Raw genomic sequence first — 20,816 nt, 5'->3', positions numbered from 1 at the left:
GGGCAATGCTCCGAAGACATCGATGGTCAAACACTGAAAGTCTTTTGACGTCCTCGGCGTGCAGCGGCCAGGTTTCTGGTCCATATAGTAATATGGAGCGCACCGCAGCATTGTAAACTCGACCCTTGACAGAGAAGCTGATGTCACGCCTACGCCACAGGTGACGTAGGTTCGCAAAAGAGTTTTTGACCAAGAGGACATGTAAGAAACACCATGAAGCAATGGGATATTTTAACATTTTGGTCGATATTTCATCCCGGAAGTAAAGTCGTTCTATGTTGAAAATTCAGAAGAGGCTGTTTTATCCTTCTCAGCACTCATCAGCAGTGCGCAGCCCAACTGACTACTGATGGTTCTCTACAAACTGGCCACACTTCGACCGGATATGGCCTCCCTCGCTCTTGGCCGATAACCGGTTCCCTGTAAAATGCTACATGAATCGAGTGGGGATGTGATGACTTGACGAACGCCTCCTCGCCATAGAAGACTCCACATGAACTCTCGGTCAGTTTGCAGTGCTACCGAGCGAGCGCAGGAACTGTTTGGCGGTTGCCTACACCCATGAGACCTTGCTTTATGGGTTCATCGCGCTGCGGATACTCGAATAGACCATCCAAAAAAATCTAGCGGGACCCCAAATAGCAGGCGGGTCTATCCGTTCACAAGGATTAAGAAAGACCGTATCTCATGGACAACTGCTTGCCAATTATTTCTGGTCTGTAAGAACATTTGCACAGGCGATTACAAACTCACATGTTTTTGAGTTTATGGCATGAACCGTCGCGGAAACCGGTCTTGCTGAGACACTGGTATGCGACAAAGTGGATCGGTTTGAATCGTGATCTTTGTTCACCTAGCCGTTAACAAAATATAAAATTATCCCAATGTGCTAAAAAGCCAGAAACCCGTACGAATAACGAGGGATATTGAGTGAAACGATATTCGCAGTAGTATACACCGTTACACTGCTATTGACCAACAGGTGTTCGCGAGGTACGGCGACAAACGGATTCCACAACGTTACTGATACCCGGAGTCAGTCGAAAAGGCCGAGAAATCCTCCGGTGAGGACTCCTTCCAACAGTGTAGTGAAGGAAGGGCGACCGACAGAAAGTACAGTTGCAGCTCAAGACTTTCCGCTTTAAGTGACATAGTCCGCACACCTCAGGTTGATCTGCTGTCCGTAAGCATTAACTCAGCTTCACCTGACAGGTTGGTGCAGTCACAACCGACTGCCACACTTTTTGAATCTGAGTATGTTTGCACTTCAATTCATCGCAGCGCAGTGGTCTTCATCNATCATCATCATCATCATCATCATTCATCATCATATCATCATCATCATCAACTTGTCTAGATCGCAAAACAGTACAAATTTGATTTCAGTAGGCCCGAATCTGTCTCTGCGCTTTCTTTCATGGGGTCGCCACACGAAGCCATCGAGTGAATGCAAGTGAATGTCAGTCTGGCGTCACGATTGCCGCATGGACGGAGCTCGATTTTGAAAAAAAACAATTATGAGAAATCGAAGCGGTGCCACTGACTGGTTAACGGTGCGAATTGCAACCATGATTGTAGAATCCACAAAACCACTAGCTGGCGGAGTGAACGACCAGGAGGGTGAGTGTGGTTTCAGATAGTTTCTTCCCCACCAGAATGGAGCCTAAGCAAAAAGTATTTTTGCAGTCGATTTAAAAAGGACACTAGATATTCCGGTCAATAACTCTACAGGGTCTCATTGACTGAGTGATCTGAAATGCCGGATGGTCAATAGGTTGGATGGGAACGTGATTCATCCAATTGGACCGCCTGAACAAAACAGAAAAGCTATCCTGGATCAGTAAAGATGACCTCGTTCTGCAATCAAATTCTCTTAGTTGAGCAAATAGCCATCTCTGCTGGTGGACTGAGAAGTATATCTTGTTATTAGGTGAACCAGCTCCAAGCGTATTGGACTACATAACTGCCGATGGAATAACCGTTTTTTCGTTGAGAAAGATTTCATTGGTTGTTCTTCACTCGTCCTTGACAGATGAGTTGTATTCTTTGTATCACATTTTTGGCCCGCTTGTACGCGACAGTGATCACTGGAGCAGATGGCTAGCACTTTTCCTGGTTTGGCCAAGCGCACCAGACTATCAAGCGACTATCCAGATCGGGGTTCAGGGTAATAAGAAGGCATTAAGGGACTGTGGTCCACAACACCTGCCAAGGTGTACTTTCGGCTAGAGACGCCACTACAATGAACCCAGTCGGCGATCCGCATGGAGAGGTTATGTCTCGCTTCGATGCAGACAGACCGGAAGAAGTGACAACCAGAAACTAAGCCCACGACTGCAATTTTAGTTGGCAAGCTGTTGCGAAAATCTGTTTCCATAATGGAACAATAAAGAGATTTTCGCACGCACGAAAAAACGCAAAGCTATTTAGTTTCGCTGTGGCTTTTGTTCGAATGAAACCGGAAACGTGAACCTGTGAAAACACTTCCATATTATAATGTTCCCCTACTGGGTAGGTGTACTTCCTACTCAATCTTTGCACCAGACGATTTCGGTAACGTCAAAGGTTTGTGGCTTCTGGGTTTACGGTGAACGAAGGTCGAGCGTCGGAGCGGCAGTTTTTCTACCATCTCATTGGTGCATCCAATCAAACGATGGCTATTGGCAGAAAAGACAGACAGACAGGCATATTTTGCGATTTCGCACAGGCTTTCCTATGTGATCAACCATGTATTCACTTACTGTGTAGTCGATAGTACGAACCACTTTGAACCACGTTTAAATCGAAAAAACAGCATGGTAGCGTGAATTAAAAACGCCGATGTCTGATTCTGTTTAGTTTAAAGGCAAATCTTTGAGTGTTGTTCGTTTTTGTTGACCGGTCGTTGCTGAAGCGTAGCCATGGCAACAATCGGACACGATCCGTTTCAAATCACAACCCACATCACACACCTGCTGCCGTTAAAACCGTAGCAACAGCCCGCCGTCGCCAATCACAAAATCAGCTGTTTTCTCCTGGTATCGAAGCTTTGAGGAAAAAATACGCCAGGCCTACTCTGCGTCCCGAAAACTTTGCGATAGGAACGCGGTGCGAAGCGAATGCAGTCTGTATGGGTTTCCGCCCGAAAGAATGTTGCGCGCTCGCCTCATTTTGACGCAGCAATCCGCATGAAGGATGACTGCATCTATTCACTCGAGTTTCAAAATGACGCAACATGTCGATATCTTCATAAAGGGAACCACTCACAAGGTTACTGAAAACTCTTCGCTCTTCTTGGGGCTCATCACGTGGCGCAGTCCCCGAGTTTTCGTAAACCTTATGTTCTATTTGAATTCAGATTGCACTGTTTTCGAGAAATACACTCATATGCAAATAAACTTAGTTTTCAAGAGAGATATTACTGAATCTCTGGCCCCAAGAAGGGCGAAACCTATCATGGGCTGTCGAAGAGCTTTCAGCAGTTGAGTAGTTTCCTTAGTGAGTAGTTTCCTTAGTGGAAATATACTGCGATATCTCGAATATCGTGTCAACTGAATCATGAGGCGGTCTGTGTGCAGCCCATCAAGTTGTAGAGTATCATAAACGAGGGATTCAATTGAGTCTCTCGTGAAAACCAAAGTGACTTGCAAATGAGTGTGTTTCTCGAGAATGCCGTTATTCTGTCCCAGTGAGAAAGATTTCTGAGGATTTATTCAACCTTGTCAACGCCTCCCAGAATTGTTTATTTCCACTCTTGATGCACTGTCAGCATCATACGGTTTCACCAACAATGAGGATGAATCGAGATTCCGTTCTGTCAAAATATGCTTACGCGGCGATCATTCAGGATGAAGCCCGGGGTTAGCCCGTTCCCCGTGACACAGAGACAATAGCTGAAGATGGTGCAACTATTCCAGTCGCGCATCTCTCATGATTGTACGGTGTCAACCCTGTTTCCATCCATGTGGGTCTCGCCTGCACTCAATGTAATCATCAACTTTCTCCCACTGTGGAGTGTTTTCCACATGGACCCGGGAGAGCATCCATGACAGAGTGTATATTAATAAAGCGCATTGCAACAGACTTCACCTTGTTCCTACGCTGTGGTGGCGGTCAGTGGTCTGTTCAAAATCCGAAGAACAAAAAGGTCATATGGTCGCTTGTGACCTTGTGAATGTAAAGTTTAATTAAAACTGTTTGCCTTTAACAACAACAAAAACGGACAAGACAGAACCGAAAAATTAGCTTAATTAAGAGAAATGAATGGAAACTTTACTCATCCTAGTGGGAACTAGACAGGTAGGACAGAATCCAGTAAAACTGCCTGCGCTCAGTAGCGGTTCGTAGAAACTGTTGTCTCTTAGACTCTCAACTCTTGAGGAACAAGCATTTGTTCAAGATAATCGGAAAACACGACTTTCACGTGATTGTCGTTTGACCAGGTTGGAGCAGCGCCTGGTGGACAAGAGGGTGGAGAGAAGCTGTCGCTTTTTTTACCAAAAAATAGTGCGCATGTTTGTTGGAAATGTAAGGTCCTATTCCGGAAATCCGTTAAAAACGGGACTTGCCCTCCAAACATCCGAACAACCAACCAGCCGGCTATGGACAATGCAACAAACCTTGCAAGACGAATGAACCTAACGAGGGTTTCTTGCGTACAAAACTATCGAAGATTCAAATCAGGCTTTTTTCCATACTATGAAGGAATTTGGGCTGTGCTAAAGGGCTGTTTGTGAAGCACTGTATCGTTGTTCCATGCAGTGCATATCTCATAAGCACCAGGGGCACGTCACTTGCCAGATGACTTTGAAATGTTCTGACGAGCCCTAGAGCCAGAGAGTATGTGCCGGAAATAAAAAAACATCACAAGTCAAACGGGCCTTCTGTCTGATTGAGAAGTCATCAATCAAACAACCAATCAAAGCCGGGTCACGTGACCCACAGTTCTAGAGTGAAGGATAAATGTGAGTTAGTCACTGCTGTTCAGCTGCGAATAGTATTCACACTTCTATCCGAAATACTATTGGTTTAAAAATTTCCATAAAGTGTACCGGTGAGCTCCAGATCGGAAAGTTCAAAATCTCTGCACTAACTTTGATATTTGGAACTGCATTTAAACCGAAAAGGGATAAGTTCTGTTTCAGAAAGAAGTGAGTAAATCACCCGTCACGCGGTAACAAGAAAACGACTTTGTCGAGAGACATGGTTACCACCAGGCGCTGGTTAAGTCATTTATCTTCGGTTATCGTGACAGAAATACACCTTTGCAATGTGCGGGTAAGGCACAAGTGGATTAAAATTAGACGGCTGATCTCACTCGCTTGTTGCAGTAGACAAACCTTAGTGTTGTTGGTCGACTGATTGAGATAAATAGTGCAACACAAAAGCGATGCCAGTCTGTCGTTACGGTCAGCTGCTTCTCAGATTAGCAGTACTGATCGGCTGGGTTTAACCGTCGATTGATCAGCTCTGGTTCTCGCCGGTTAGGTTGCGTGGCATCACGCCCTCGTTGACGGTTTATGTGAGTTAACGACCGGTGCCGAATTAGGTGAAATACAGGCGGGATTCCCAGAACATTTCCGTAGGAGAAGTTTGTTATTATCAATTCTTCTTAGCTCGCATGAGTGTCATCGTGTGGGAACACCTTATACAAAGCAAAACAGTTCTACGAAGATCTCAAAAGGGTTTCACAGCTGAATTATTGATTGAACAAAGCCGAACCAAGGTGAGTATAAAGGTCTCTGGGGATCCAAGGGTGGTCAGCCAAACGACACATGGAAGAAACGGACCTGATTGCGGAAACTCAGTGAAGCTGTTCCACCCCGAGGATGTCAAAGGAGAGTAGAATTTCTCTGTTACCTCTGGCAAAGTCGCGGAATCGAGCTTGATCCACCTTCTCGTTCCTAAAGTGGCTGGTTTACTTTCTAAGAATGAACATCCTAGTAGCAGTAGCCTCTGCTATTTTTACCAATAACCAGTCACACCATAAACAGATGGGGGAATCAGTATGACTGTTAAATCACCACGAGCATTGTGTGGCACCTTTTTTGCCGATAAGTAGTAGCTTCCAACTTCGTCACTGCAGGAAAACGACTCAGAATGTCCCGAGTATTTGCTATCCTCACAGCGTACAGGGTGTCACAAAATATGTTGACAAAAAGTCAAGGAAGACAGTGAGCTTCTATCACAAGTACAAAACACGTTGATGATAAGTTGAGTTGGCCACCCCAACCACGATACATTTTGTTGTTTGCGGGGAAGGATACGGCAAAATTTGCTCAGTGGACTGCAGTCAAACAGTTCAGCCAGAGCTACCCGGTCACGTTTGCCCCGAGAAACTCGTTACAACAGGTTACGACTCATAGAACTCGAATGCGTACGACCGGAGCACAAAAAGCGAGACACGCTGAATGAACCGGTAACGAAGAAATCGTCCCTAAAAGTGAATTTTAACACTTATAATCTACTGATGGGCAAGCGGAACACAGGATTGCATGGGTAGCCGAATGAATTAGGGATGGCCTCAATCCTTGACGTTAAGCACCGAAAGGGTGCTACAGCTTAAAGAACGCAGTTTCCGAAGACTTATGGAAAGATCGTTGCACAAGAGATGCACAGCATCGAGTAGACCAATTTTAAGTGCCCTATTGAGTATATTAGATCAATTATGGGGAATAGATTCAACCAAGGCGCCCCTGATAAGCCCATACCAGTCAGCTGAGAGCTTGGAGGGATAGTTCACGGAACAAACAAGAGCAAAAGGAGAGGCACCTCTTGTTTGCCATTTACAACAGGAGACGTTCCAGCGGAATATTGCAAAGGTCTCTGCAAGCTGATAATGGTTGGCAAATGATGCGAGGAACTTCTTTCCAACGTTTGGTGTTTTGGATGTTCTAAGCTAACCATGCCGGGAGGTTGTTCGACTTGAAGAAATGATAAATGGAAGGGGCGCTGTTCGCTGAGACAGACGTCACTAATCCGGTAATCTACTGACCGCTCTGAATTAGACGCGCTGCCGTCCCTGGTACGAACTTATTTCCGGGTTTTTGCGCCCTCGGGCATAAGAGCTAAAAACTGAGGATAATTTCAAGAGATTCCAGGGAATAGCTGCTTTACGCTAAATGTAGAAGAGCTTCTTGCGCCTGAGAAATTTCTTCAATGAAACAAACCAACGCTAGGGAGCTGAATTACAGCAGACCAAAAACAAAAGCAAAAAACAGGCACCTGAGCAGATAACTAACCAATAATGCATCGCACAATGACATGGTGCAAGCAAACCAAAAGCCAGACCCTACGAGAACGTTTTCTCCTCAGAAGCACCAAAACATCGGGACAGAGTCGTAGTAAGTAGGGTTGTGGCAGGAGTTGATCAAGTACACGCATTCAGCTATTTGCCTCTTAAAGTGGACATAATCAGCTACCTCGCATATGCGAATCCTCTCTCAAACCCAATCGATAGCGTCACTTTTTGTGCAGTGAAACGAACACAGAACGCTACTCTTTCGCATCGAGTTGGGCGCTATCCGGAAAAATCGACCCTTCGACTGGTAGCGCCAAATTCTGTTGTTTAAAGAGATGTGTATAACTCGGTGCCAACACATACTGATACCTCTAGTGATAGAATCGATATCGGACTGGAAACTTGAATATGTTTCACACCTGCCGGCTACCGAGCCTGTATCATCAATAAACCAGTATGGAGTGCTTCATCTTCATCGTCCCGACTTCCCACAAAGTGGAAAAAATGGATTTAAATATGGACAGAAAAGCTGATCCTGTTGACGCGTTTGATCATTTGATCCTTTTCTACAGGTGACAAATTCCAACTGAGTTGTGTTCACTCAACTACTCTTCCTGTACTTTGCATCCAGAAAAAACCGTTTGCATTTTTCGGTCATCCAGCTTTCAACTATTCACTGTTTTATTGTAATTGCTGGTATGAATAGCTGTGATTTAAGCGGAGAGTCGGTTTTAAAGAGTAGCGAATGCGCTCACCATTAAAGACATCCCATAAATTGTGTAAGCGATTGGGGATTATCTTCTGCGTGGAGTTTTGGTGTAGTTAAGAGAAGACCTATGTGCGCTTGAGCGAAACCGCACTCAGATTATGGGACAAATTTTATGGTGTTCATATAGAACACACTGGTAAGAGCAAGGGTCGGAAACGTTTTTATGCCGCGGCGAGAGGAGTTTCATGTTACCCTTTATTTTTCTGGAAAGGCGCAGTAAACGTAGAACAGAGGTCTCGCGGAGAGAAAACTCTTTGGCGATTTGTTATAGAAAAAGTGTCCTTGGATGGAACTTTGTAGTTTATAAATGGAAAGTGTTCTTTGTAACGCACTTCTCATGGGGTTGCCGAAAACTCGTCGACAGCCAACGACCGGTTTCGCCCTTCTTGGGGCTCATCAGGTAGGCGCAGTTCCGGAGTTTTCGTAAAGCCTATGTTTTATTTGAAACCAAATTGCACGAACTTAGCGACTGAAACACGAGGCGGCCTGATGCAGCACATTCAGTGGCCTGGTAACATCACAGACGGGAGATTCGGCTGGGTTCCGGGTGAGTCTCTCAAAAAACCAAATTAGTTTGCAAATGAGTGTATTTCGCAAAGTGTCCTTCGTTCGACAGATGAAACAGTGTTAAGATTCAGTGAAACAAAACTGATTTAGCTGACGTATTTTGATCTACGTCCGCTGAATGTGTCAACTTCAGAGTAGAAAATGGCAGCACGATAGTGGAGTTTTATCTCCGAAAATCTAATGAGCAAAGCGACTGCCACTGCACTACTTTGACTATCCATGTTGACTTAACGGAATTATCACGTCCAAACCGGCCTGACCCCTCGAAACGAGACCAAGCTGTATTCAACATGCGTTGATATATCACCTGTTCGGATTTCATTACCGGCAACGATGTGGACTTGTCATAAAAAGCTCCTCCGTTTCACGGAGATTCGCTGATTATATCACCTGGATTTCTTGATGAGACGTCGGTAGCAAAAGTGTCTAGCACAGCGAACGAACCGAAGGCGTTATTGGTTTTCAACACCAGAGGGGGTTGACTATCGCTGGATTGATTGCTTTGAGAGAAGCATTGTGGCAGATGGGCATACGAACTAGTGAACACGAACAAAGATGTGTACTCATCCCACAAATGTGGTCTCAACTAATAGAACTTCTTGCTCTAGAGCCGTTAGATGTTAGATTCAGTTCGGTGTGCAATCGTGTGCTGTCACGAACACCGACACTTTTGCGTAAGAAGACTATTTCTGTTGGAGACGTGGTCAATTTTTGACGTTCAGTTGCTCACACAGTCTCAAAGCTGGCTTTGTACAGCCAAGGGGTGCCTATCAGTGCATAATAAATGAAGTCTCAAGGTTGCCTGCTCGTGCAACGTTTCATTTCACACACGAGAACCTCGCCTACAGCAGCCCGAGTTTCGTAGGACGTGAATGCGGAAAACTGACTGCTGTACGAATCAAGGGATTTCATTGCTTTTCCATCTGTCTTTAAACTCAGCCAATCTGGTAACGTACTCACTTGGCCCAACGAGGCGTTTGTGTCGGAAGCGAGACATTGCTCAGCTGTGACACCACAGATTATTTACCAAATCGTTCGGAAACGATGACTACTCAGTAGGTTTTGTACTAATCAGCGGGTCTAGTTTTCACATGCACCCAAATTCACTTCGGGGTGAGGTAAACCAAAGGTCAGTTTATAGAAACGACGTTGCCTGAAGTGCGAGCGAACGCTTGAGGATTGACAAAGAAACAGAAATTCGTGGATAAAGCGCGCGTGGCAGAAAAAATCCAAACCTATTTTTCTACAAAAACCAAACAATCTCTTCGAAAGCTATTCCTTCTCTGCTATCCCGAGCAAAAAGAGGAAACTTTGATTTTGTCAGATGGGGAAATATTACACGCCGGTCCGTGTCAATTCCAACCACTCTCACTCTTGGTCGAACACACGAACACAGACATCAGGTAAGAGATATCAGTAGGTGTACATCAGTTCAACTAGATTTACGCACCCGCTACTACACCGAATAACAAAACACAACCGTAATACCAGTTCCAAAAAGAGTACTAACGATCGTCATCCCAGATTGATGTAGCAGATTAATCCTGATGTGTTTTTTCTCTCGAAGGGCAAAACATCTTCTGGTTGGCCAGATTCTTTCCCTCAAGGGAGCAATTTCGTAGCAAACGTCTTCTGAAGAGAGGATGCGTGCATGCATGCATTTGTTTGTTTGTTAGTTAGTTTGTTTACTTAAGCTGGAAAATGAAACTGAGCTGGGGAGTCACGTGACGTGAACTGGTAGTACACCTGTTACCAGCATACAAGGGAGTGAACAGAACCATGGGAGGTAGGGGGACGGGAACTTTTGAAGACCGGTTGATGAATGGGGAACGGTTCTCATCAAAGCGTTGAAGACTTATGGAGAGAAGCGGACAGTGTAAATGAAGTGGCTATCACACGGATCGGTCATTTCCTGCTAGAGGTAAGATTTTCACTAGTTACCAAAAGATAGCTGCAGAGGGGTCCATTCAGTCATGCTGAAATGGCCGTAAACTGTTTCATACCACTCTAAATTTTAAGCCGCAAATCTGGAAGAACTGTAATAGACAACCGACAACCTGACAGAATGGACATAATGTCGCTTCTGTGAGCGACTCCACTGAGGCACACTTGAGGTTGAACCAATGTGGTAGAAAGATTTGCGATCTGTGACCCTTATTCACAGTACTGATCGGTCATAGGTGACGGAAACGCATGGTAATCGAACATTAACTAGAGTTTGAGTTTGCTTCTCCCCATGGGTTCATGAAATACGTATTGCTAATGATTTTCACAGGGGGATGAGGCAGTTTCGTTATCCGCAAACCGATAAGCCGCATACAACCAGTGTTAGTCACCTTGGGGAGCCTGTGAGTACTGGTATCTTACAGAGGACATGAAACGTAACTGATTCCCTAGTGGTTTGCGGTCCAACATTTCCTGGGCGGACCGCTAACTAAACGTCCAGTTGTTGTGCCCTTAGCCTTAAAAAGTATATTTTATGTCTTCGGTCACAAAACAACACGTGTGAAAGAAGGCCAGCGAGGGTTAATTTGAAGGCCCTATGCAGAGATCTGAACCCGAGTCGAAAATGATGCCAAATCAGTTCCGGTGACGGCTTTTCGCTGCAGCATGATCTTTAGGTTTACTGGATGTACCTCACTGAAGTTCTATTACGCAGACATCAATATGGTAGTGACCAAAACCACGATTGGATGTACGCGTATCACCAGAAGCAAACAGTAGAGCACGGTGTCATAACCCATAACGACGAATTATGTTCAGCAGCACTCAGTCTCCACCTGTCTTGGGAGGGAAAAAGTGATTCGAGCCACTTGATTCGTACTCCCAGGAATGCAACGCCGGACAGCAAAAGAAGAATTTGAATAAAATGACGACGCGCACTCATTGGCTGACAGAGTTTAAGAGGGGATCTGAAATCCCAAAGCCTTACTGGTGCTTGTGCACTTCATCCCATCTTTCTATGGCAACCAATCTGTAGGAACCGTCATTTTTGGCGGGTTCTGTCCGGTTCTCAGCGGACAAATTTCATGTGCAGCACATTTATCCCCTTGTTACACTTTATTCTTAAAAATTCATCGATGAGGACGAATACAATGCAATTTGCCGAGAATCACAGAGCCATGACATACTTCAGGATGTCCGTTCCTCCAGAGTGTTCATTTTCGATTAGTCTCGCCTGCGATTCTGAAGATATAGGATTTTCTGTTCGTTTGGCCAGAATAAAAGTGTTCAGGTCTTCCCTTACAGCGTGCCCACCATCTTAGCCTCAGGCTAGGATCTATGCAGTCAATGGTGCGCGCAGGGTCCTGCATCGTTTGATTCCGTTTGGTTGCCAGATTACATTTCTGGACAGAACAATGGTGCAGTAGTGTCCGGTCAGACGACAAAACACTATATGTTGGACTGTTTTTGGTTAGGGCGCCGCTGCTGTTTGTTTCGGGGTTTTGAGACGTTTCGGGGAAGCAAACAATTTTGCAGACCAGCTGATTGCAATGGGATGGGAGAATATTCGAAAAATGTACCTCCTTACACCCATAACACCGCAGTGTAGATACAGCCGAAATCACGACTAGTCATCCAACGAATTGATGCAAACTAAGAAACATCCAGAATCTCGTGTCTCTATCCTTTTCAGAATCCATTCCCGGAAAGGGTAGTTAGGCACGTCCTGATAAAGTAATCTGAAGATCTACTCAGGATGACCGGTGAAGGTAATAGCAGAAATGGAAAGTGTGCATTGAGACGAGGACATGGCATTATTATCACTAACATTTTTGGGCAATCAAAATTCAGCCATTTCTGGCCTTTGACGCCAAGTTTTCATGTTCCAATCTGGAAATTCCTCATCAACTTCGCGGATTGACGGAAAAACCAATGTAGCCAAGATGTAAAAGTATTGCTTTTGTGTACACCAATCCATATCAGTCGTACGTATGTCAAACAGTGGGATCGATTAAAACTGATAAACCGGAGAGTAGTTTTCTTAAACAATAGTCCAGCGCCATTGTAACCAAGGACGAAAGCGGCGACCACTACTAGCCCACTATTGTATACCAGGAATAATATCGTACATACTGATGGACAGTAGAATGCCTTATGTAAATTCGAACTGGTGACGGTACCGGATATCGGCCAGTTTATGGACGGGGTGGGCCACCGCTATTCCGTGAGCCGCGAAGCTTCCAAACAACCGGACGTGTCCAATATGTCAAACAATGTAATCACTACAAGTACGGATAAAAAGCACCGAAGTTACAAGATGTTAATCAGATTTGACCCAAATGCGGAAGTACTTTTTTGCTTTGCCTCTTGGGATGGATGAGGAGCGCGACTGAGTTTCATCGCTGTGTTCGATCCGTACTGACCAAGGTAGACCAAGAGGTCCACAGTGCCGTTGCCGGCTTGACATAGTCAAAACACAAAGCTAACGGCCGGTCCGATATCCGGGTTTTAACAAAACCATTGTGTTTGAAACGCAACTCGGCTACCCCTGAGCTATTCATACCTACAACAGCGATGGGAAGTGTTACTTTTGTGCAAAAGCGAGCATAACCGGTGGATTAGCGTCTCAGATTACCACTGTCCAAGAAATTCTTCTGAATCAGAAGTCCCGTCAGAGTCTATGTCGTTTCTGTTTTCTTCACCTAGGGAACGTACAAGCACTTCTATCAAAACCGACAGACAGCATTACAGCAAATACTGGAGACGTTTCTGGACAGCCTGTATCGCTCCGCGGGAAAGAACATCACCCACTGTGTATTCAAATGCTAATTTGCATAGACACAATGGAGATACAATTATCTATTTTTGGAGCAGTTGCAGTCAGACGCTTGTCTTTTTTGTCCCCCTGGCATAGGGCAGTCAAGATAGAATCTCGCTTCGAATTTCGAGGCTGCTTGAATGACAATCTCTTACTGAAATCAGTCTGAATAGATTTTGGGGTGAACGTTCCTCTAAGTTCCACAAAATCTAATTAGGATATTCTTGGAGCACTTGCTTTTGTGAACAGGTTCTCCGGACTTTTCTCCCAATCTGAAACCTGACAAAACAAAGCATCTATCAGCACTTAGGTCGTTTGATGTTCACAAAGTGCGAGGGCAAATAAGTTTTGTTTTCAATCCCGTCAAAGGAAACACAAGTGTTCACGCTCCATTACCGGTAGTTTCCTCCAAAAAAGACAGCATGTAGAAATACGTACGTCCTGTGAAAACCGCCGGGGATTGTTCTGCTTGACCTGAGGCCCAATATGGGCCTCCTTATAGGATCTAACTTGTGGTGAACACAGTGCCGTGGTCAGTACAAACTTCTCTGTTAGGAGGTTGGTTAGATCCAGTCCATGTTGAAGCCCTTAAGGCGTAGCCGGTCGACAGTTCTGTATTTAAGGTGCTCAACTTTTTATTAGGTTTGGTGTCCGTACGTGTTTGTGACCATGCAGTTTCTATCTCATTGACCAACAAATCTGAAAGAATAATTAACATTTTACCTGACCAGTTTATTGATGTAACGCTGGCACGGGGTGCTAGAACAGCCTTTCAATACAACCTATTGGATCAGTAGGCGGAACAGGTCGACCTCACTTCAGTACTATTGAGGAGCCCAAAGCAAGGAGCAGCTTTATCATGAAGGAGACTACTCACAAGGTTGCTGAAAACTCTTCGACAGCCCACGACAGGTTTCGCCCTTCTTGGGGCTCATCAGGTAGGCGCAGTCCCCGAGGTTCCTTAAACCTTATGTTCTACGTGAACCCAAATTGGACAGTTTTCGAGAAATAAACGAGAGATTCAGTCGAGTCTCTCGTGAAAACCAAATTGATTTGCAAATGAGTGTATTTCTCAAGAACCACCTTATTTTTGTCAACTTCGTCGGATCGCAGTTACCTAGTGGGACCGAACTGGATTCGGGCGAGCAAATTTTGTCATATCCGCTTTTTGTTTCGACGACGTAACCCAAGCTGATGATTGCAGGTGTTTTTTCTGTTACACGGCTGTGTCAAATGAATCCGCAAAAATCTTGCTGAGAAGGAATGGCAAAATTGTGAGGGGAGCGATAAAGGGCGCTGAGAAGCACGCAATAATACCCTGTTCGAAGCTACAAGGTCCTTCCGGATTGTAAGGGGGAGTACATTCAGCTGGATGGCTTGCTACTAATACTAATACCATTAGTAATACTGATGAGATAATCGTCCGGCTGTAGGAACGCTTGGGTGTCTAGCTGTCGTGTCACTCAAGGGAATAACCAGGGACGGGATACTGTCAGGCTGCCAACCTTAAACAGGCGCAGTCGAGATGCTGTAGTCAGGTGAGAATCAAGTACCTTTGGGTCACAAAGTTCGTGCTTTAACTACTGAGCTACCTCGAGCCGAGTGGTTATGACCAGGTTCAAACTGTTAGGAATCCCGTGAAGGAACATCAAGGACCACTCTATCCGCATATAAGAATCAGTTCCTAGAATTTGGTGCAACCTTTGCGACAGGAGTTGCACACACTATCTTCTCAATATTCATAGATTATTTTCCCTTGATAACCAATTGTTTAGGTGGCTCTCATCACTGGATATCAGAATGATCACTGACAGTAGTATCTTTATAGCCTACGCGCTACACACCTACAATGAAAGAGCAACGGACTGAAAGGCAGTAGTCGATCTGGTGTTGAGCCGGTTTGCAGCCACGTCGCCCCCTTTGGAGGGTGGTAAGTTTCATGGTAAAAATTTGCAAAGGGGTCGGTCGCATCAGCAGTGTCTTGTGCCAAATGTTCCATGGGCTTTTTCCAGATGGTTCACTCTGATATTTCCTCGTGGACGAAATCGATGACAGCAAACATTCCTCAATTTAGTGACTGGCAGAGCGGAAAAATCAAATTTCCAAGCAAAATGGGACATTTTGCTTGTACAATACTTACCATTTCCCTGTCATCCAAGACATCAATCACTTTGTCATCCCAGTCGAGCAGACCTCCATCACGTGCCAAGGTCAAAGAGTCCACCTGACAGACTCCCAACTCATTCGCTGTGCTCAGCACTCCCGGATCAATAGAGTCGCCGGAATCTGGCTTGTCATCACGTGTACGGCGCAGACCCGTTGCGGAATTCTCCAAGCTTCTTGCCTGGAATTTAAAAAAATTGCACCATTACAACACCTTCTGAAGGAAGCTGAAAAACACAACCAAATCCAAACCAGCAGCGTTCTACAATGTCTCTGGACAGTGAGTAGATTCAAAGACGCCAACCGCTTCCGTAACCCGTCAAACACTGTATTTTCTCACAACCAAAGTTCAACAAGTTATTCGAGATATCGCAGTACATTTTCATAAAGGAGACTACTCACAAGGTTGCTGAAAACTCTCTGACACTCCACGACTGATTTTGCCCTTCTTGGGGCTCATCAGGTAGGCGCAGTCCCCGAGGTTCCTTAAACCTTATGTTCTACGTGAACCCAAATTGGACAGTTTTCGAGAAATAAACGAGAGATTCAGTCGAGTCTCTCGTGAAAACCAAATTGATTTGCAAATGAGTGTATTTCTCAAGAACCACCTTATTTTTGTCAACTTCGTCGGATCGCAGTTACCTAGTGGGACCGAACTGGATTCGGGCGAGCAAATTTTGTCATATCCGCTTTTTGTTTCGACGACGTAACCCAAGCTGATGATTGCAGGTGTTTTTTCTGTTACACGGCTGTGTCAAATGAATCCGCAAAAATCTTGCTGAGAAGGAATGGCAAAATTGTGAGGGGAGCGATAAAGGGCGCTGAGAAGCACGCAAACAATAACCTTGTGAGTAGTTTCTTGTATCAAAATTCAACACCTTTTCCGCCTTTTTTTGGCAACTTTTTGACTTTTAAGGCCATAATGGGACTGTAATTATGACGTCAGATTGCATCAGACTATAAGGCCATACACAGCGCCACAGCTCACGCTCCAATTGTTATTCCAGCTTCCCCATCCTATCGAGATTGGAGCAGCTCGACTTCAGCTGAAAGCTGACTTAACAGCGTAAACAAACCATTACACGTTACAACTACCTTGAGTGCTGTAAGGCAAGATCTCGACCGTCGATATTCCATTTTGCAAATTCAGGGGATTTAAACGCAAACCATCAGCGACTCGAAAATTTTTGCCGGGATGAGGCTTCAAACAACCGTTTGGCCGTATAAAAGAGCACTTGTTGGGTGAAAGAAAACGATGCACGCAATTCCGACTGTTATTAGTCCATCAGTGTAAATAGACCAGTTTAGGTAAACTCCCTGGGTATATGCCTCATTGAGGTCTCATGTTGATCCCAATTTGTGCTGCCATTTGGTCGGCCTAAAGATTGCACAAATTATACTGGTGTTGATAAAAATAAATGTTTAGTTTTCCAACACTGTTGTGTGCCGCTGAGTCCGGTGGACAAATTTTCTTTGTTTAGTGTTGCTGAGAACTCTTGAGGAATATCGGTTGAGCCGCTCGTCCACATCACCTAAATTTGTAAATAACCGTTTAACTCTACACACGGCCTTAGTCCCCCCGGTCACCTGAGAGGTCACAGATTCAATGCTCATGGTGTGAGCAAGATAGAGATAGGCATTCCAAATCGTGCGCAGTACAAATATGTCATCAGCTGGGGTTGTTGCTGTTGTACGCCCACGAGCACGCTTTATACTGAAGATCATGTGAATGAAAGCGATACCACATGCAGTCAAAACGCTAATAATCGTTGTCGCCGAGTCTCGCCTCTTTTCCAAACAATGCATGCGACATAAAAATTGTTCAGTCGTTACATCCTTCCGGTGGCCTAACTGCCATGCCACCCAAAGGAGGCACGAAGGCGGGAATACTGCCAGATTGCCCAAGCCTAGACAGAGAAAGTCGAGAGGTAGATGTCAAGTTCGAAACACGGACCTTTCAGTCAGTAAAGTAGAGCCATCCCGCCTGCGGCAAACACTTCTGACAAGTCTTCACCTGTTGACTGGATAACCAATCCATTTGTTTCCTACATGATATGGAGCAAATGTGTTCAATTCACTTGTGTCTTGTGGGATCATCTCGTGGGTTGGCATGAATTATTGATCACCAGTGCTGCGATTTATTCGCTGTCGCAATAGCAGAAATAAAATGCAAAGATTTCAGTAGCGTGATTTGTGATCAGCAGCGAACAACAACAATGCGACTACTACCGGTAATTTGCGATTATTTTCAACCGGTGTGCTTTTGAATGTGTAACGGTGATCTCAGGACCAGAAGAGTTGCTTGCGCGGTGATAGAGTAACTGTTCAAACTAATCACCGTTTTCGAAAATGGTGTTGAATCGGAGAGATCGATCAGATGATGACACGTCAATTTTTGTGACAAAACCAATGGTCTTCAGAGTTCCGTTCAGATGATTTTGAGTGAACAATGTGACATAAAATCGGGGGCGGAATATTTCTGCCTCATTCGTGCACAATCTCAGTCACTGACTGGAAACGGCCTATCTCAAATCAACCTACCCATGTTGCCCAAACCTATGCTGTACGTCCCATTTCACAAATATATCGCTCGCCTACAATACTGCCAACTTCTCTACGCTTCATGCTATTGGATGGGGTGTAAAGTTATCGCTTTCCGGAGACCTATAAAGCAGACTTGGACACGGTAGCAAAGTACACACAAAGATACATCTGAAACCAGCAACGGATCCTTTGACATCCTACACCCCCACGGAACACATCTCTCCATGCCGAGTGGCTCAGGTCGGTCCGTTCAAATTCCTACTGTAATTCTTATGAACTGCATTTCTATTAATCTATTCTAGTTGTTCAAATTTCAACAGGACTGAAGAAATACATGTAAGGGTATGGTTCCAGATGGGTTTGTAGCACGGCAAACTTTCCGTTTTGACAGAAAAACTCCACCAGACCAAGTGACTAGGTTACTAGGTTGGCCAAGTGTAATTGCAGTAATGCCTCAGCTCAGTCTTCGGTCTGAAACTTTCAAGCTAGCGTTTTCGACAAAACAGACCAACAAAGCTGTACAACGTGTATTACCCGCTCAAGACCAGGTCAAAACACATATGCAACGCATTGTATTTGAAGTGTACAAGGGTGAGAACATTCCGGAAATTCCGACGCCTTGACGAGGCATCGGCAACCGGTATTCGGCGGATGCGGAATTATGATTGGTTATTGGGTCCATCCATTCGGCGAATCAGGCTTTGATGCTGGACCGGCAAGCGGTCCGATGTTCAGGCCAACCGGAGTAGCACCTAGCTGCGGTTCTGGTACAGAATTCTGCCGAACACGAAGTGTTAGGTTAGACGAAGAACCAGACTCCCGGGTGAAGACCACCTTGGGACGAAGCAAGCACTTTTCAGAAACCACGTCACCACAGACAGAAGAGGAGAAATTTACCTACTCAATCTCCAACTGATGATGTCATCTTGACTGTTTGCAATCCAACCACCAAGTTTGGTGCCTAAATCTTACGGTCAATGGGTCTTTCTTGTGGGTATTCATTTGAGGCAGGTCTAACTCATTTTAAGTGGGCGAGAATCCAACAGCTGAAGCCACCAACGAAAACGATCTATTCGCATAGGTCATCGTTGCAGAGGGAAATCCAGTACCATGCCAGTACTTCGATATCCTGGCATGACACTGGCTCATGCATGAAGCCACCAAACCAATCCCAGTGTGACCACAGCTTTGAGCTCAGTCACAGACTATACTTCAATGCCTCTCTCTCTCCCATTTGGTGCGTGGTCAACAGCGGGGTATGACATCCAACAAAGAGGCAACATCAAGGACAACAGACTGTTCCACACTGTTAGCTCCAACAAGTCCCAGAAGAAGAAACGTCCAGCAGATGACCGCTTTTTATCTCGCTACCCTATAATTCTGCATTGACGAACCCCACATCATTGTGTATAGATTGAGGTCGCCTTAATGCTGCTATCACACTGATGAATTGTGTTCATCTTGAAATAGTAAAAAAACATTGATTAAGTTTAATATTGTCCAGCCACAGATGGGACAGTTCCCAAATCATTTTCGGGACAACGGTGGCGGTGTTGTTTTCCACACACACACACACACACACACACATACAAAAACTTGTTTCTCCAAACCGTGGATAAAGTAAACTATGCGCTAGGTTGAATAAACATTCCACTGGTTTATGCACCAGACTCAGAAAAAAATACAGGTGATAAAACCGGTTTGAATAAAATGAGAAATAATCGCATAAGGCAAGGTTAAATGTAAGTACACACTTCCAAATGCACAGCAACACGAATTGCTGGGGGGAACGAAGTTAACAGCAGCATCAACACAGATTACAACAAGTGAATCCGCCAAGGGTCCAAAGAGATTTTTGATGACTGCATACAAGCCGGTCTCAATCAGACCGATTTATCTCAACTGTCTTAGAAGACTCGTAACCGCATGGGGTGTGTGCAATGAGGGAAAAACTACTAAGAAGATTGAACAAGTAGTGATAGGGTGAGGTAGCATTAGGGAGTGCATGAGAATCAGTTGAGTTCTGGGGAAGACAGACTGCAAGAAAATCCTAACGCCGTGGTAACCTATTATTTTTTCAGCATTCCCAGCTCATTTCAAACGTCAGGTTTGCATCCCAAAAGCCATATAATGCATTTTCAAAAGGTGCACACTTGACAATGAACTGGTTTGAAACAGAGGACTGTAAAAATGGATAATAGACCGAAACTGTTACCCAAAAGCCCGACCGTATTTGGCTGATGGGTTCTGATGAAAACAAAGGTGATGTTTGGGATTTTCGAGATCCGACCACTTCAGTATTTTCTGCACTATCATTCACGGACAAGTTTATTATTAGAGAGCCAGATTTATTAGCCGATAAGCACCTTACTTGGTCATTTTGAGCGGCAAAAAATTAATCGATATAGCACTGATTTTCGGACATTCTGTTTGCATTGCTGGCCGAAAGGTCATGAGTACTTTTCTGAGGTTTACATCGGTGCAATTCATTGGTGATTTAGGACGTTCTTTCATCGGTCCGTCGGCGAACATTAAGGCTGTATTCAAACAAGACAACTTTATGAAGTATGGTACAAAATAGTAAATTGTGTTGAAAAAAAGCTGGGACTTGCTGCCACTTAAGAGTACACACTAGTGACGCTAAACTGACAACGGTAGAAAATTGCGGCACATCTGGTGAAGATGAGGCACTGAACGGAAGTGCGGGAATCCATTAGCAAGGTACATACACCGCATTCGTGTTTCGTCCGTGGTCAGAGCAGACCGAAGACCGATTAGGTGGCTGAGAGCTT

The 20,816-nt window shown here is 44.8% G+C and overlaps 2 protein-coding genes across 2 annotated transcripts in view; one reads left to right on the top strand and one right to left on the bottom strand.

Annotated features, from left to right (window-relative positions):
* The window catches only part of T265_14489 (hypothetical protein), a gene marked incomplete at both ends in the record, with an annotated part of 81,418 nt that overhangs the window by 20,380 nt on the left and 40,222 nt on the right, over window positions 1–20,816 (bottom strand). Inside the window, one exon of the mRNA XM_009173887.1 lies at window positions 15,458–15,661. Within this exon, the coding sequence (XP_009172151.1) occupies window positions 15,458–15,661 (204 nt within the window). The remainder of the gene's footprint in view (window positions 1–15,457; window positions 15,662–20,816) is intronic.
* The window catches only part of T265_08157 (hypothetical protein), a gene marked incomplete at both ends in the record, with an annotated part of 9,175 nt that continues 2,455 nt past the window's right edge, over window positions 14,097–20,816 (top strand). Inside the window, one exon of the mRNA XM_009173877.1 lies at window positions 14,097–14,255. Coding sequence (XP_009172141.1) covers window positions 14,177–14,255 — 79 coding nt within the window. The remainder of the gene's footprint in view (window positions 14,256–20,816) is intronic.

This window comes from Opisthorchis viverrini (assembly GCF_000715545.1).
Source record: "Opisthorchis viverrini unplaced genomic scaffold opera_v5_204, whole genome shotgun sequence".
NCBI classification, from domain to species: Eukaryota; Metazoa; Platyhelminthes; class Trematoda; order Opisthorchiida; family Opisthorchiidae; genus Opisthorchis; species Opisthorchis viverrini.
The sequence above is the reverse complement of the archived record's forward strand: the minus strand, read 5'-3'. Positions and strand labels throughout refer to the sequence as shown.